At 41.5% G+C, this 17,395-nt stretch overlaps 2 protein-coding genes and 1 long non-coding RNA gene across 11 annotated transcripts in view; 1 reads left to right on the forward strand and 2 right to left on the reverse strand.

The window, feature by feature from the left end:
• LOC137861072 (uncharacterized) overlaps positions 1–4,442 on the reverse strand; it is a 12,879-nt gene extending 8,437 nt beyond the window's left edge. For 3 of the 4 annotated variants that reach the window (XR_011099348.1, XR_011099347.1, XR_011099346.1), the window contains exons 1-2: positions 3,926–4,056; positions 95–212 (exon numbers count right to left, since the gene is read on the reverse strand). This is a non-coding gene — a long non-coding RNA (uncharacterized lncRNA). Of the gene's footprint in view, positions 1–94; positions 213–3,925; positions 4,057–4,300 lie in introns of those variants that run through there. The other variant, XR_011099349.1, reaches the window with a different exon arrangement.
• Positions 4,351–7,484, forward strand: GPR160 (G protein-coupled receptor 160). 3 transcript variants are annotated; one of them, XM_068692114.1, is made up of 2 exons: positions 4,351–4,483; positions 5,891–7,484. In XM_068692114.1, the coding sequence occupies exon 2, from the start codon at positions 5,945–5,947 to the stop codon at positions 6,962–6,964; it is 1,020 nt and encodes a 339-aa protein (XP_068548215.1). In that variant the 5' UTR covers positions 4,351–4,483; positions 5,891–5,944; the 3' UTR covers positions 6,965–7,484. The 3 variants fall into 3 exon arrangements, with proteins under 3 accessions (XP_068548215.1, XP_068548214.1, XP_068548216.1); XM_068692113.1 differs by having other exon boundaries at positions 4,366–4,606; XM_068692115.1 differs by lacking the exon at positions 4,351–4,483 and adding an exon at positions 4,927–5,061.
• Positions 7,485–7,983: 499 nt separating this feature from the next.
• Positions 7,984–17,395, reverse strand: part of PHC3 (polyhomeotic homolog 3) — a 37,313-nt gene continuing 27,901 nt past the window's right edge. For 3 of the 4 annotated variants that reach the window (XM_068692103.1, XM_068692102.1, XM_068692104.1), the window contains exon 15: positions 7,984–16,490. In XM_068692103.1, coding sequence (XP_068548204.1) covers positions 16,336–16,490 — 155 coding nt within the window. In that variant the 3' untranslated portion in view covers positions 7,984–16,335. The remainder of the gene's footprint in view (positions 16,491–17,395) is intronic. The other variant, XR_011099345.1, reaches the window with a different exon arrangement.

Consider the following 17,395-nt stretch of genomic DNA (forward strand, 5'->3'; position numbering starts at 1 on the left):
TCATGCCTTCTGAATAGTGGCAAACTCCACATAAAGGTAACGACACAGACAGAACCATCAGTGCTGGCAAAATTGAGCAAAAATTTCTACTCACCTCTATACCTTGAGTAACACAGCAATTTGTTACACTTGCCTCCCCCTTACTTCTTCTGAGATGCAAAAAGCAAGATGAGTAAGAAGGAATGCACGTTGTCTGTGCTTTTAAAAGATTCCTGAAAAGTACATGAAAACATCTTGTAGATGGGACCCAGATCAAACATCATCTTCATTATAAAATAAGCTGTCCCTTGACATGCATTCCTTAATAAATATTTTATTAAAACCTCCATAAACACCCTAATGTCTTCCTGAGACGTGGCCTTTCAGGAACAGCAACTACACAATGCTTGCTCACCAGGCCATTGCAAAACTCAAATTGCTAATCCTGTGCTGACAAGGCATAAGATCTAATAGGGCATTAAACATGCTCTGCTAGGCAACACCCAGCTAAAGGCATGCCAAAGAAAAGGGACAGAGGAAAGGCTGCATCACACCAGCACTCATCTCCATGTACAAATGCACTCTGGAGATGACCTTCTGCACACACCTGGTCTCCTGCCAGCTCTGCTCCTGTCTGTTATGTCCACTCACCACCAAATTAAGTCTCAGTCCAAACCTGTGCTGCTCAGGACGCTGATTTTTCATAATAATTTCAATAATTTTTATTATTTTCATAATAAGTTCACTCCACAGTCTATAGCTCTGCCCATGTGACATCAAAATGCATAAATACACATTCAATCCCCCTGTCTTGCTCCCACAGGCTTGGGGTATCCCAGATGTCAACGTGAGAGTTCTTGAACTACGCAAGGGTGAGGTGTAAATTTATTCCTTCTGCTCACTTGAACGAAGGGGCAGAGTTGGCAACTAGCTTGTGCAGCACAACAAGGCCCAGACAGGAAGATCTGGGGAAAAAAAAAAAACAAAAAACAAAAAACACAAGATTCAGGGCTGACTACCCAGGAGCCATGACCTAAGTTCCTTCACATAATGGCAAAGAAGTCCTATTTGGTATCGACACCTATCAAAGTCCTGTTTGGTATCGTCTCGAAGAAGGAAGGACACATCTACCCGAGTTTCTTGCAGGTGCAGGGGACACAGAACCACAACGTGATTTGAAAAATGCACAAAGAAGCTGTTGCAAGAGCTTTGCTGTGTCACTTCAAGCACCCACCACCTGGAGCAGGCGATCTTTGGTCCTCCACACACAGGTGCCTGTATGCAAATACACATTCATTTCTCAAACCTTTCTACAGCCGCACAGGCACATAAATGCAGCCACCTCAATCAAGCAGGATGGCTCCAGCCATTACTTAAGAGCAGAGTATTGGTCAAATACCTGCACGTTTTCCTGCAAAGCTGCAAACTGAGCAGATACTACAGAAGATCCTGACCTTATTCAAGACCGAGTGTGAGCAGCTCCTAACACAATGAGAAGGAGCTGCCAATGCAGATCAACACATTTGATTTTGAGGTCTTCCCTCCTTTCATTATTTTATGTTTGAAAAACAGGAAGATGAGATGTAGCGTTTGGGAGCAGAAAACAATCACTTCAGAGTAATCAGTGAGCAATAAACAAGCTTTCAAACAAGCACCACAGTGGGTCTTGGAAGAGGGAAAGGGAAGCTAAGAAGCAGTTCCAACATTAACTCGGGGATGTTGGACACATAAGATTAACCCAAAATACAGTGCATGCCTAAGTGGCTTCCGATGCCTTCTTCCTCTCTTTGAGCTGACAAAAGAAAATTTGATTGCAAGAGTCTACGCAACTTGCCCCTGTGGGACACGCAGAGAAGCCTGCCCAGAAAGCTAAGCACGGAGCTGACATGCTGGGCTGCACACTCTGGAAGTCACGCACACATTAAGGTCTTTATCAGCAGAAAGAAATGCTTAAACTGTTCCTTTCCCTTCCTGGTTGCTCGCTTCCACCATCCGTGTATCTCCCCACATAGGCCAGCACAGTTGTTTCTGCAGTCGTAAAGAAAGTAGTGATCAGAAGCAAAAATATCAGCCCAACAATTTCCTAGCCAGCAATGGAAAAATCACTTTTTCTGATTTACTTTGATTAGAACTAAGAAGAGGATAAACTATTATCGAGGGTATTGCCAGTCAGATACTGGTGAATGGGACCACACAGCAGACTGGGTGCCCAGATGGTAAAATACCCATTCCAGGTGTGAAAATTTTCTTGTTACATTGCAGTCTGTGTAACAGTCCTAATAAGTGCTTTTGGGATAAGTAAATATTGCCAATGTGAATGCTGCTCAAGATTAGTTTAACTTCTGGGAAAAAAAGAAAAAAAAGTTATTATTTTTTTGTGGAAAAACAAGATGATTGATATCATAGTCTGGAAAAAAAAAATAATGAGAGCTTATTTAAACAGTGAGAGGAAACACAGAAGACAAAAATTAGAAGAGCACTCTACCTGCACTTGAATTTAATTCCAGAGTACCAGAGAGTTAATTGCTTTTAGAAGAGGTTGGCTTACCAGCCAACTTAATACTTCTGTACATACAGATCAAACATGGATAGATCTATCACTGATTTTCTATTTAACCTTCAAGAAAGACCAAAAAAAAAAGTTTCCCTTTCAATGGGTACTAGACATGGCTGCTCTATGCTTAATTACTGAAGTTTAGACCCAATAAAAAACTAAGTTAAACTGAGTAAGTTAGATCCAAAAAGCACCCAAAGATTTCTCTATCCTAAGCCTGATCAGGTCCCAGAAATTACATGTTCTGCCTACCTTTCTGAGGTGGCCCAGCCCGCAGGAATCATCTAACAGATGCCATTTACTCCTGCCAGCACCTAGTTTTTGAGAAAGGCTGGATGGACGCTATCTTTTCCCAGATCCCCCAGTGACTCACACCAGCACCTCCTGCTCAGCAAGCCTGGACAAGCACCTGGCACGGCCAACTTGCTGCCCGGGGGGCAGAGGAGTGGCAGCACTGGGCTCTGGGATCCATTCTGCACACACGGGATGGGTGCTGCAGCACTGAGCTCACAGGCTTCCACGCCTCTCCTTAGATTTATCTCTGAATTACTAAACACATAATGAGGAAAAAAAAAAAAAGATGCCATAGAATGACAACTATATTGCATACATACAGCCAACAGAGAGCCATAGTCAACAGGAAACCACTTCCAATTAACTCAAGAAGCAACGCTCAGGACTCTCAGCTGGCCATACCAGCAGCAGGATGTGCTCTTATCCTACATTTGTTGCTAGATGGGAAATAAAACAACAAATGGAAAACGAAATTAGTAGGTTGATCTGGAGGAGGAGAAAATTCTATTCTGTGCATTTTTAAACTCTATTAAGTAGATTGCTACAGGATGTCCAAGCCAAAAGGCCAACCCATTTAGAAGGTTTTATGTTGTACTTGCAGGATTATCCACTTGAACTCACCATTATCTTAAATGGAACAATGGCTATTTCCTAACCTGCTTCCAAACTTTTCTTAATTGCTGAAAATCTCAGAGAAGGCCAGCGCTGGGAGAGCCATTTGCAAAAAGATCTTTTTGCCAAGATAATGTCCACAGTGAGATATTCCTTAGTATTTTCTATATAATCCTTTAACTATATTATGTGGAGAAAGTTCCTGTATGTAAAACGATATACCTACAGCACCGAGGGATTGCAGAATTTTGCGTTGCATTTCAAAACCAGGAGTGTTTTATAAAACCATTAAGCGATGTAGAAAAAGAGAATTATCGCACCACTTGCCAAATTCTCCAACATTTAGGTTTACCCTATGATCCTAACAAGGAGCAGGGGCACCGCACAAAGGCGATGCCCATGCTTGGGGGCACGCTGTGCTGGCTGTGGGAAGGGGAAGGTGCCCGGGGAAGCCCATGGACATGGGGCACTTGGGGAGAAACCCACCGGCTGCTCCCTGAGGGGCACCGAGGATGGGCCAGGAGATGCCAGATGGGGCCAGGTGGTGGGTGCTGCCCGCGTCCCTGAAGGCACCGAGGGCTCTTCCAGCTGCGAGACCTGCAAAGAAACAGAAGCAATTAATCTTCTGAAAGCCTGCTCGGCCCTTTCAGTGACACCTTTGGGATGGGATCTGTTGGGATGGGACCTCCCCACACGCCGCAGTTACCCCCCTCCCCCCAGCCAGCAGCCACACAGTGCCCTCAGGGCGAGGCGCTGCCCCCCGGGGCCGTGCCCGTCGCCCTCCCGGTGGCCCTGCCGCAGCCCCCCGGCTCTGTCCGGGCCCTGAACACGGAGCCAGCCCGCTCTCCGCCATCCCCTCACCGCCTTCTCCTCACAGGGCCCCGCCTCGCCTCGCCTCGCCTCAGCCGGCCCCGGTTCCCCTCCCCGCGCTGCCGGTGGGTAGGGGCGGAGATGGCCGCCGGCTGAGGCGGCAGCGGCGTGGCGGGGGCAGCCGGGCACGTCCCGGGACCTGAGGCGGCTCAGCCCCACCGGAGGGGCGGCAAGGTGGGCTCCTCGGCGGGCAGGGGCCGGGAGGGACCCCACAGGACCCCCGCGGGACCCTCAGCCCCAGCGTCCCCTCAGAGCCGCCTCCCTGAGCCGCGAGGAGTGAGGAAGCTGCGAGCCCAGGTAGGCTGCTAGGTCTCGGGCGGCTTTTCAGGAGGCACCTGGCTGACTGCTCGCCAGCTCTGGCCGTAAAATGCTGGTGTGGGTTTAAACGTGAGCACTTCGTGGATCACAGGGATGCTGTGAGGCTGCCTGCAGCTGCCCTGGGCTCGCTGCTGCTGCTGCTGGGTGTGCGGGCGCCGTTCCTCACCCCGCGGCTCTGCGGCTGTCAGTGAGGGGTGCAGCTCTGCAACCGGCCCGGGCAGCTTGCTGCTCCCTTACTGAGACTGTTAAGGGTTTAAAAACAACGGCAACGACAAAAATAATAACTCTAGAAAAGGCCTAAAGTGCATCTTAGCAGTGGGCTTCAGCACAGGCGAGCTGTAACAGACAGAAGTATGAGGCACCTGCGCTGCCTAAAAGGAGGGGAAGGGCAAAAGAAGCGAAGTAGCAGTTAACAGGTTTGCAGAAAAGCCGAGGTAAAAGTGGAGAAACGTTTAATGCTTCGCTTTCATCTGTGGTTCGAAGGAGAAGTGCTGTGAAAAGTTGTGGTATCGCTGTCCTGGTCCCTTAGAGAGGGAAGCATGGAGAGCTTTTCCTGATACGCTGTGTTGGTGTACATGAAGCCATCCTGCTCATTTTTCTTAGGAATTATCACGTGGGAAGACATTGTAAGGGAAGTTAACAAGTCTAAGGGGAAAACAGCATTTCTGAGGTGCCTATTGCAGTATAACTTATATTGCTAAAGGATGAACAAAATGCCAGTCAACCAATGAAGCTTGTTTAGTTTGGTTGCCTGATTTTAGCAACTAAACAGGATGAGTTGTTTGGATGTCTTGTCTGCTTTCGGGATATTCCTGCGGTCTCAATTCCATATAGATTCTGTGAGCATAACAAACTGCGAGGCCATAACATGACAGGTCCTGCTGGTTGCACAGTTTCTGTCCTATGTGGTTTTCTTCAGAATACGTAGTGGCGCTGAACCACCTCCCCCTCTGCCCAGCTGGACAGAAAGACCTCCATGCTTTCTAAAGGGAAGAAGCACAGTCAACCTCATTTCTGAAACCTTTCCTTAGGGAAGTGCGTAGAAGAGTAACTTAAGCATACGTTGACCTTTTAACCCTCGAAAGAGTATACATAGAAGAACATAAAATAGAGGTGTTCCTTGTTTTACTGAAGTTTTTAACCTTAACTAAGGAGCCTGGAAAATTCAGATGTAGATTTGGTAGTTGTTATGGTAGGGAATAATATATAAGTAGAACTACACCAGAAATAAATCCCTACAAATATATTTTTTTTCCTTTTCAGACATGAAGCCCGGTGCCCTGTGATGTTTATTTTGCTGGCTCTTACTGTTGGAGGATGGCTGCTCTATTCTGTGAAAATTGTTCTGGCCAGTACCACTACCCACAGGCCCACCAGCCTTTTGAAATCAGCGGCATGTTGCTTCTGATTATGCTTGGAAAGGTGTCCCTTGATTTCTTCATGTTGCAAGTTAAGCAAAAAAATGTGAAAGCTAGCTTTATGGGATACTTCTGTGTTTCTCTGGCACTCCTAGATCTCATCCTGCTGATCAATATAGCTGTCATTTTCTATTTTGAAGACTTTGCGCTCTGGGGTGTAAGATTTACAAAGTACCACATTTGCCTCTTCACTCAGATAATTTCCCTTACTTACGGTATTTTGCATTACCCAGTATGTCTCGTGGCTGGTCTGGATTATTACATGACGATAGCCCAAACCTCTCAACATCCTAGACAAGGCCAAAGACTATTTTATATATTTGTTGTGATTTTCATATGGATTTCAGTTTTTTTCTGTACTCTAAAAGTTCCTGCTATCTACGAAGAACTAGAAATTCGGAACCATTTCTCTCCTTATCAGTGTCCTCTCTATGTCAGTGTGCAGAGCTACGCCGTCTCGTTTGCCATGCTGCTTCTCATAGGCATGGCTTTCATGGTTTCTCGGAAGGAAGTCATAACCATGATACTGTCTGTCAGGGTGATTTCTTTCGCCAATCAGCCTGTTCTGATGTTCTCATACGCGTCTAACAACAACGGCACTTGCTTTAAGTGGCAGCTCCTGACCAGACTCCTCGTCTGTTTCCTTGGCACTTGGGCACCTTTTGTGCTTCTTCAGTTTATCATTTTGTTTCTTGGTGCTCGGATTCCAGCCTACATGGAGATGAATGTCCCCTGGCTGTACTTCATCAACAGCTTTCTCATTGCAGTAGCGTACTGGTGTCGATGTCACGATGTTGAATTGACAGAGGAGATGTGGTCTACAGACCCATTTGTTAGCTGGAAATTCTGCTTTATGCCATTTAACAATGAAAACACAGAGCCAGCTGAAAAGCCAGGCACAGTAATTGTGATCTGTTAATGAGCTGCTGACTGAAAAGACTGCAAGAAAGTTCTGTGCAGCAGAAGTGCGTACTTGGATGCTCTGTGACAGTGTCCTTACAGATAATACGAAGAAGCATCTCCAGAGCTACAACCCATGGAAAAGAATCCAACATTCACAAGGACAGTAATAAATATTGCACCAGGATGTGGGACACTGCATGCTTCTACGCCAGTCCAAAGAGTCTGAAGTATGGGTTTTATAGAAGACCAATACTTCCAAAAACCAAGTTTCCAGTTAAACCTTGTGTTTTTACTAGAATGTTACGCTTATTTTAAATGGAATGATCTCAGGTTTTATAGTATAAAATGCAATAAAGTATTTTTCTAAGCTGAAGCCCTTTTATCAGTTAGATACAAGGAAGCTACTGTCATGTTCAAACAACTGTGATTTTTTGAAGTCGTCTTCTTGTTCAAGTAAATTTTTGTCGGTTTAACTTAAATTAAGGCTTTTTTTTTTTGAATGTTTAATGAGGAATAAATTGTTTTAGTTAAAGCTATACCTCCTACAGAAATACAAGCTTTGTTTACATACAATATTGCAAGATGTGTAACTTTCACAACTACAGGAAGGGTGATGTTTCGTTATTTCTTTGCTGCTGCTTCTCTGATGTATATATGCATATTAAAAACTCTTTGTCTACAAACAGAGCAGTAAGAGCTTTAATGCAGAACAAATACAAATGTGTTTAATATGAACAGTTCAGCTAGACTCCCTCAACTAAGCAGACATGTATCCTCCTACAAGTTTTCTTGATACACGTAAGTACATGCCAGAGGTTAAAGAACAGGTTCAAGTAGAACAGAATTTATTCTGCAGCCAAGATTACTCTGATATTAAAGTAGTTCTACTTGCTGAAGCAGGTCTATCTCAGTAGGGGAAAATTATTCAGACTTCTAGCAAAAGCATTTAATTAGTTTTCAAGTTCTTACAGTTCAATGAAGATTAAACTCTTGGTTTAATTTTGTAGGAGATAAACGTGATACACAACCAAAGCAGACAAATGGAAGTAGCATTTATTTATGAAGCACTGAACTCACAGTACAATATTATATTGAAATAGGAAACTATAGAAGAAAATGACGCTGCAGGTTGGTTGGTTAATCATTCACTCAGACCCACAGGGAACAATGGTATCACACAAGAATACTCATTAAGAAAAATCTGCAGGTAACAAAAGGTGCAATTACAAGCAAGTTTAAGCAGCATAGTATAAGGTGCTTTGTTTCAGCATTTGTATAATCAATTTATCCATTAACAGACAGATTAAAGTAATCTCACTTCTACGGATTCATAACAAATGAGAGAATCTAAAATTCATTCACATGCTAGTTGGTAATAGGAAAGTGCTTTTTAAAAAAAATGATTCACAAAGTGAAGATCATATTTTTACATATTCACTGTGCTCTTCAACTGTAAAATTTAATTTTTGGGTTACCATTTACAATACTATATATCAATTATAGACATACGTTTTAATTGCAGAATTTAGTGATACATGTGCTAAAATTTCTTATAAAAGAATATTCCAGTATATCACTCCATGATAAGAATTTACAATCGCGTACCATATATTCATCATACATTTCTGCAATATATCAAAGTCCAATTAATTCTGATTTATTACCTCACCCCACATAGTGCTTCTTTCACCCACAGTGGGTCAAAGAGTTCGTTGAGGTTTCAGTGACAACGTTTCAGAAACGAAACCAAAAGGACAGCATTGTTAAAGCAGCAGAAAATGGTTTCTGGAAAATCTGTTAAAAAGGCCATCAAAATGACAGTAAAGAATCAAAAACTGAATTTTAACAGCAGTGTAATAAGAGGCAGCAATGTTCAGCAATAGAGTTTGAAGTGTTTGGCACCACAAATTGTTTCATCCTTTATGCGGGATACCGTATTGGAGGAAATTCTATTTCCACATTAAAAGTAGGAAAGCATGGATAATGTTAACCTTGAAAAATGACCGTAAGCAATCACTCCCTGCACCTGGTTTCCAATTGCTGTTCCTTAGTGTTTGAGATGCTATATGACAAAATATGTCAAACCATATTTTTGGACACAGCATTTCCTCAGGTTATATATAAACTGGACACCCACTGAAATGGGGTTGACAAAGTATTTACAAAACCTAATTCCATTTAAAAACCAGCAAGTATCTCAGATAGTAATGCACCAGGCATTTCAGAAGATCATGAAATAACTAATGCATACAGATTTGGCAGGCAAGGGAAAATATCTAATTTTAAATTCACTTAACATCAGATGAAGACAAAATTATTTTCAAGAACACACAATTCAGATGCTTCTTTTGGTGTGGTTAGTCTCACCCTTCTGATTCACTGATGTACACAGAACTGGAACTGCAAGAAGTTGGGTACGGACAGATGTATTTATCGCTGTGGTTCATATTCTCAACCTGTAATTAAAGTTTACCCATCCCCATCTGTTCCGACACAGCAGAATTCCCATAATTGCTGCACTGCTTCTAGAGACATTTTAAGTTTTTTAAATCGTAATTTTACAGGGAAGCCACAACATGCAGGCATATCAAACGTCAATATACTGATGTCACATCCCTGTGTTACAATCAAACTCTTTCTTTCATGCTTTTTGGGAAAAAACGTCCAAAAGGATCAACCTATAAGCTGTCATTACGGCCACCAAGTAGGTAATAGCAGCGCTACAGGCCTCAACATAGCATCCAACTGTGGCATCTTAGCCTACTGATGTGTACCTATTTTAAAATACATTAACAGTAGCTCATTTTAAGCCCATTTTTATCCATGACTTTTTTATGGAGGGAGATGCCTGATCCAGTTGTGATCTTTATTCTATAACTCTCCTAACAGGCTTTTCCTTCCTTTGTGCATTTTTTTTTTTAATCTGGTGCTTCTGAGAAGTCATTAACACTGAGAGTTGAGTACAGCAATAAAACCATAAACCATTATTTTGTAGAACAGGATTACAGTTTCACTGCAAGACACAGAGGAGAAGCTATGTAAGAAAAGTAGCAATATCTGAAATAATCCATACTACAGACAACCATGAACCTAGGTTACTACTCGTGCTGTGCCAGCAACTAATGACCTTATACCATGCAAACATTTTACAGTCCTTTAATTCTTACAGAATTATATAATATTAGCGGTAACAGTGGCGAAAGCATTAACCCTTTATGAGAAACTTATGAGAATGCCTTAAAAATCAACATTGAATTTAGTGAGCTATTCTATGTGTTTTCAACTCTAAGTGAAAGTATTTGGCACTCATTAGTAAAACCTTTCTTCTTACACACATCTTTCCTGATCAGTACTGGTTTGCTAAGGGTACAGCACAAAGAATTCTTCCAGGGAAGCTGGCTCTGCAGAACACTTCATTGTTCTTTCAACCATCTACTTTCCAAATAGAGGACGTAATGTCCCAGCTGCCAAAACACTGAGCAGGTAGCACAGGACAACACAAGTCTTCCTGCATGTTGACCAGAGCCACAAAGCAGACGTGTGCCATAAATCAATGGTATTTGTGCTTCTAGCTTAATCCCACCGTCAGCTAGGGCACCCTTATTTGGTACCTACGATCAATACTATAAGCCTCTCAACAACCCTATGTAAAAATAGTGCTTTCACACATAGTTAAAAATACTTCTTAAATGTTACGTGTTGCATTCAAACAATATCATTATTCTATGAATGTACATTTGTGCTCGAATTATAACTCCTTCTAGGTGGAAAAATCTCTTCCGATCACATTTTTCCAGATCCTTACTTGCAAAACGATCTTTTTGTGTAATTTAGCAGGAAGTTAATACAAGCTGGAAGTTTAATTTTTTTAACTTGAAATCTGCTCACAACACTGATTCCCAGAACCGTGGTTCAGAAAGCCAGATCAACAGCTACAAAAGCCAGACCATAAGCTTGCTACGTATCTTTTATTACAAGCATGCTCACACCTTTGAATTTTTCTTCCCCTTCCATGCAGCTATGAGAGACCAGTAAATTATAAGTACAACCTCCATGCGAATAAGCAGGTGTGTATGAGTTACAACACAGAGGTTGCACAACCCGATATAACAGCTTAGAATGGGGGCCTTCAATACTTGTGGAAGTGCTGCCCATGCGATCCAGGAGATAAGCACTACACAAAATGCTCCGGCCAACACAGCTGAGACCCAGCAGGGCAAAAAGTGCCAAATGTGCTAAATCCACATGGAGAAGAAATGGCACGATAGAGCTCCTCCAATGTTATGCAGAAGGTAGAAATGAATCAGCCCAATTCATATGGATCAAGGTAACATGTCCTATCTGCTTTTGCATTTGATCTGTGTCCCAGTCTCTGATTACAGCTCTTGGACTATGTTAGAGACAGCTTTTTGAAAGAGAAATTGGACATAGCATCTACACTGCAGGCTCCTATCTATATCATAATTACCTTTCTTCTTTTAATGTCACTATTTTCAAAGCCATCCAATGGCTATAGCTACCTAGAACCCATAGAACCTAACTAAATTCTCATGACCAAAGGCAAATTCCTTTAAAAAGAAGTTAATTGAGACTTAGCTTAAGTGAACTAAGCATTAAGTGATTTTAAATTGCTTTCTCATCATAATATTTCCTGTCTGAAACTACAGTTAATTGTGCAAGAGTGACTTCAAAATGTATTCGCTACAAGACATTAACACTTTACATTGTAATAATGCATTTTTAGCTCTCTTCATCCCTGTTCCACTCAGTGTTCAACAGAAGCTGTGTGCTTACAACAAAACACATTGAAGTGTTAGTTTCTCTCCATCTCTAAGTTTGATAAAAGTTCAAGAAAAAAAAGAGAACAGTATCCCAAACAGATTCTTTTGCAGTGTCATTATCTGTAGCCTAGAACAACTGATGAGTAAAAGTCTGGTTAGACAGCTACGTATCTAAATATATGCTAACGGAAAATCTCTATGCCATATTGGTAGGAGAAAATAACTCTGCAAGCTTTAATACACATGCTTAATTTTAACATGAATAGCCTCAATGCCATCAGGAGAACTACTCGTGTTACAGATTATGTGGATGCCTAATTATTTGCAAAATGAGGACTCACCGCACAGCTGTCACTGAGTTCTCTGATCAGCGTGAGCTACACATCTGTCAATGCATAAGAAATTTCTTACACGATTAAGCTGTAAGTTTCTGCATTGATATTGTGATGAGAGCAGCCTGAAATAGGCAGCACTACGGCTAGTGACACACCAGCTAGCAAAGTCTCACTACATAAACTTCTATTCAAACTAGAGTTTACACCTGAACATTTCCTTACAGCTAAGACCAAGATAAAGAAGTGATCCAAAAGCTATTGTAAACCTGCTCAAATACCGTCACACATTTCTTTTTTCCTGCTGCCACGTCTGCAGTTATGACGGACTCCACCTGTCCTACTCAAAAGGCTGGATTCTCACTTGTGATTTGTCAAGAAGCTAGAAGAAAAAAATGCTTTCATGGGAGAGATAGGAGGAAATGAATGCTTGCAGGACATAAACCTGAGGTATATCGACACAAGAATAGGAAAAGTTTTACCCTCTAACATTCCTGGGAAATAACAAAGAAGATTAATGGATGTGATGGATTTACAATTTAGCCTGTTTAAAACCCCCAAAACTTTGGGGTGATCCAAGCCAACAGAGTTTAACTTGACAAGATGGCTGTTTTTTTACCTTCTGTATAAATGAGGTGATAAAGTCTTATAAATTTGCCAAATGTGAGGCATGGGGTGGCTGGAGAAATCAGCAGTCCATCGACAAGGCTTGATTTTGAACAAGTGGCCTAGCTTCCTTGATGCTCCTAAGGCATGGGCACTCAGTGATAAGAGCCAGATTATTTAGGGGAATATAATTACGCACCCATTTTGAACATTCAGGGGCTTTTCTTTAAAATGCAAAATAAACTCTGAGCTGAGACAAGTGTAATAGTTTTAGCTCTGTTGGAAGAAATCTCCACAGTCACATTAAGCTCAGGGCTCTGTGAGAGGATGCCCTGAGCTAATGCTGCACTTTGCCTTCAGGAGTAAGGTAGGATAGAAGCCAGTGGAGGAAAAAGAAGGGAGAAAGCCATCCAACACATCTCCCTTTTAAGCTAAGATCCTACAGTGTCCTGCCTTCCTTTCTACAGGAATTGAAATCTTGCAGGGATTACTGAGATATAGCCCACAACAGCAGCAAGCTGAATGCAGAATACAAAATCCCATGAAATAAATCTAAAGGAAAGGGTTTCTGGTAGACACATCCAGTGGAGCAACTGTTAAAAAAATTAACATCAATTAAATTCAGCAAGGCTTCCTCTTCTGAAAGAGGGTCTGGCTTAATCTGTGAGGAAAGCCAAGGGAAATAGGTAGCATAAGCCTGGGAAAACCTCACTGACCTAAACCAAAACAGAAATGACCGGTATGCAAAATTGTTCTTGAGGAATATTGTTCCAAGTATACATATCTTTTTTGAGTAAATTCAAAAGCTTCTGAAATAGACTTTAGCTACACTTGAAAGTTAATGACAAAAGAGTTGAAGAAAAAACTTTCAGTAAGAGTAAGGCCCACATTCTTAGTTGCTGCATTCATGAATATTTAAAGCATAACTCACTATCCGTGGCTCTTCCAAAACCACAGAAAATGTAGTGTACCAGGAGAACCAGAGCAGACATGACAAATGCACGTCTCCTCTGAGCTCCTGGCATCTGTCAGTGATTAGTCAGGGTTGTATATAAACACTAGCCGTAGAGGTTCTCCTGAAAGCTGTCTCATAAAACAAAATGAAAACAACCGTGAAATTCTCATGCACGTAACATTGATTAACTGCAGGTCTAAATAGGACTCACAACATCAGCCCACATTTCTAAATATGCCTTAAGCCATTATCAATTCACATGTAAGTACACCTACTTTTTACATTGCCCAAGAACAGTACAATCAGAAAACAGGTTAAAAGTTAGCCAGTGAAATTTCTGTATAAAAATAATAAAACTTTAAGACAAAAGCCAAAGGATAAATATCTAAGATATCTTTAGTCTTCAATTAGCTCATCAAAACAGAACATACTCTTTAGAACATATGTTACAGATATACTACATGGGGTATCTTACAGAAATGCTACAGATGGGAACCTGTCTTCATCACTTGAGTATCTTTCAATTGAACATTGCCAAACATCGAACCTTCAATTAAGTTTATTTGACAACAGTAACTGAAGACAGAAAAAAAAAATAAAATTAGAAAGTGCTTAGCAACTTCCCTCTAAAATAAACCCAGACATCAATTAATTCTTAAAAGCCTTTGGTGCCATTCGGATTAGGGCTCTCACCACTTACTAGCACGTAACAGCAATGGGTTGTCCTAACTTGGAGTTTTCAGTGGTTGATAAAAATATTAATAACATCTGCTATTAGAAAGCTCAAGCAGTTGTAATTAAAAGCAATGGTTCTAATGTTGATCTCTAGAAGATAATGGTAGAAAGTCTCTTAATAGAAAGAACACAACAGCCTAATTAAAGGAGAATGAAGCACAACTTTTTCTGTAATCTCAACCGACTCTTTAAGGTCAGTTAACTAATATACATATTATTCTACCTGTCATAACCCTTCCTTTCAGCCAGTGTATGTGCATTGACTTCTTTTGATCTAGTTCAGCAGTTCTCAAACATTAGATCAGTTCCTCTTCTTTTTAGGGATACTTTACGGTCCCCCTGAATATTTCCCTACACAATCATATATTATGCATTACTTTGCATAAAATACAAAATACATTATCTGTAGACACACATTTAATTCAAATATACACAGCAACTATCAGCTCACGTGCCCTTCTTTCCCTACACGAGAGCTTAGAGATCTAGGCCTGTCCATAAGGGGAGAGGAGCTGCAAAAGGGAAGGAACAGAAGGTACAAAATACATCCACAAACATCCAAACACGTGTGATGGGGAAGCAAAGATCGAGAAGGTGCTGCTGCCTCAGAGCCCAGGTAGCTTCTGAGGGTGTCAGTAAGTGGGAAAACGTATCTGTGCTGCACAGAGAGTGAAAGAGTGACCATCGAGGGAGACTAATCCCACTGCCACTCTGCAGCATCCAAGCCAAAATCTCCTGCCAGAGGCTCAAAGCAGGGCCTGCAGGGATTTCTGCCAGAGCTGCCTAGCAGGGGCGCTCCTCCTGCTCACCTACAGCTCCAGGCTCCTTCCACTGCTGCGGCAGCTGCTCCTGCACCAAGCTCTGCAGGGACCTCACCGGGCTCCTTCCTTGGACTACTGCAAGCCCAGCTCACACTAGCCAGCAGACAAAATATGGTTCTTGGAAGCTTCCAGTGAGGCAATGGGAATGCACTACAGGGAAAGACAGGTTAGAAAAGGAAGTGGTAAGAGGAAAAAGAGGGTCTGAGCTACGCTACCCCTTCTCTTTACCTCCAGTCTTTAGGGTACACTTCTCTCAACATGAGCTAGTTCTGGCTGCAGTTTTCAACCCCTCACGCCTAGGCAGTTGGGATCCTGAACCCTGAATGTGCTCACGCTTTCTCAGGATCCATTCTGAATCCTCATTTGGGAACTGCTGGTCTAGTTTAACTAGCAGCACGCAAAACTGGAAACCGAACAACTTAATGCCCTCTTAGTGCATAGCAGCATACAAAGAGTAAAGTAACTTATGTGCTTCAGTTACCACTGGCAAAAATGTCATGCCATTGCATTTCAGTAGCCTGATAATGAGGACTTTGATGAGATGCCTACATGGCTTAAAATATTTCCAGACTTAAAGAATATACTACAGCAGCGGAGATGAGAGTAAGCCTACACAAGGAAAACAGGCTGCCAACCTACCCCATACAAACAATTTGCTCCAGACTAAAAGAAATTCAGAGAGCACAACTAAATGCATAGCATTTTACTGTTTTCAGTGCTTCCACAGGGCCTGTGGACACTTCTGTGATTTCAGTCCAAAAACTGCTGTATGTGGGAAAAGTCATCCTTCAGAATACAGTAACACAATCTAAATGGTGTTCAGATTAGGGGGGGTGCTGGGGTGTTAATCTTAAAATTACAAGATAAAGTACATATTGGTGAATATTTAAACTATCACAGCATATTTCACTTCATGTTTTTCCATGAGCTCCCACTTTAAGTCAAAGTATTATTCAGGCTTTACCATGAACTTTTAAATTGCTGGAAACTATAGGACTACATGGTATAATCAGAGGAATACTTTTACGTCTATGTGGGAAAAACTCCATGTATTTAACAAAACATCACAGTAACACTCATGCCATGGTGAAGATGTTGGCATATTACTGCTGGTTTTGTCATAGAGAAACTGTTGTTTAAACCTTCATGTTCATGCCCTACGATTCTTTCAAGGAATTGATACGTGCGCAGATTTTTAATGCAGGTCCAAGCTTTATATTCATTGCACTCATAAGGTGATCCTCCTTCAACAAGAGGAGAGCTTGTCCATCAATTTCTTGTGCTCTAAATTCATCTGCAATATCTTGACAACCTAAAGGCAATGGAAAAAAAAAGAATTACTGTGTTCGAAATGTACATCCCTAGGTGCAATGGCTGTCCATGCTAGAGATTTTTAGTTACGCAATTCCTAATGCTTGCCCCTTTAGCTTGTGAAACCTACAGTATGTGAAAGAGTTCAGTAATGATGGGAACTTCTGAGATAATCTGAAAGTTATTTTTACTACATTTACACCATAACTATTGATGAATTACTTATTGGAAATCGCAGACAATTTTCTCATTTCATACAAACAACTGCTGTGATCTCCTAATTGATAGACACTTGCAAAATACCACAAAAGCAGCCATCATTCAAGCATAATTCAAGTAGGTTCCCTCTAGACACAATGTGCATATTCTATGGTTAGCTAGAACTCAACGAGAAAATTCACTTACCTGTGATTTGCACAAGGCGTTAATTCCACCTGTAAGTTACCACTGCTGGGTTAAGCAAACAGAATTGCTATTTGTGGGCTTTAGCATGACTGTCTCGTTAGTACATTTATCAGCAGTTTATCATCATTTATCATTACGTGCAACTTTAAATTGATTGGATTTTTTCTTTGAATGATAAACTCTTTTTCTGAACATGAACTAACATGGGCTCAGATCACAGAGGTTTACAACATCAGAAACGGGACTCTTCATGGATTAGACGGTCCAAAGTAACTGACGGCCCCTTTCTGCTGAAGAATGCTATGGAAACAAAAGGTTGCTCAAGGGATGTCTGGAAAAGGTCTGCTTTTCACATAGTATAAAGCACAGGTTTGTTTTTTTTGCCACCCCCCCCCACCTTTTTTTTCCCTAACCATTATATTAACTAGACCACGTATAACAATTAGCTGCCTCTTTATTACAGAAAGGGCAAGAATAAAAAACAATGTAAGAAGAAAAAGG

Source organism: Anas acuta, chromosome 9 (genome assembly GCF_963932015.1).
Source record: "Anas acuta chromosome 9, bAnaAcu1.1, whole genome shotgun sequence".
In the NCBI taxonomy this organism is placed as follows: Eukaryota; Metazoa; Chordata; class Aves; order Anseriformes; family Anatidae; genus Anas; species Anas acuta.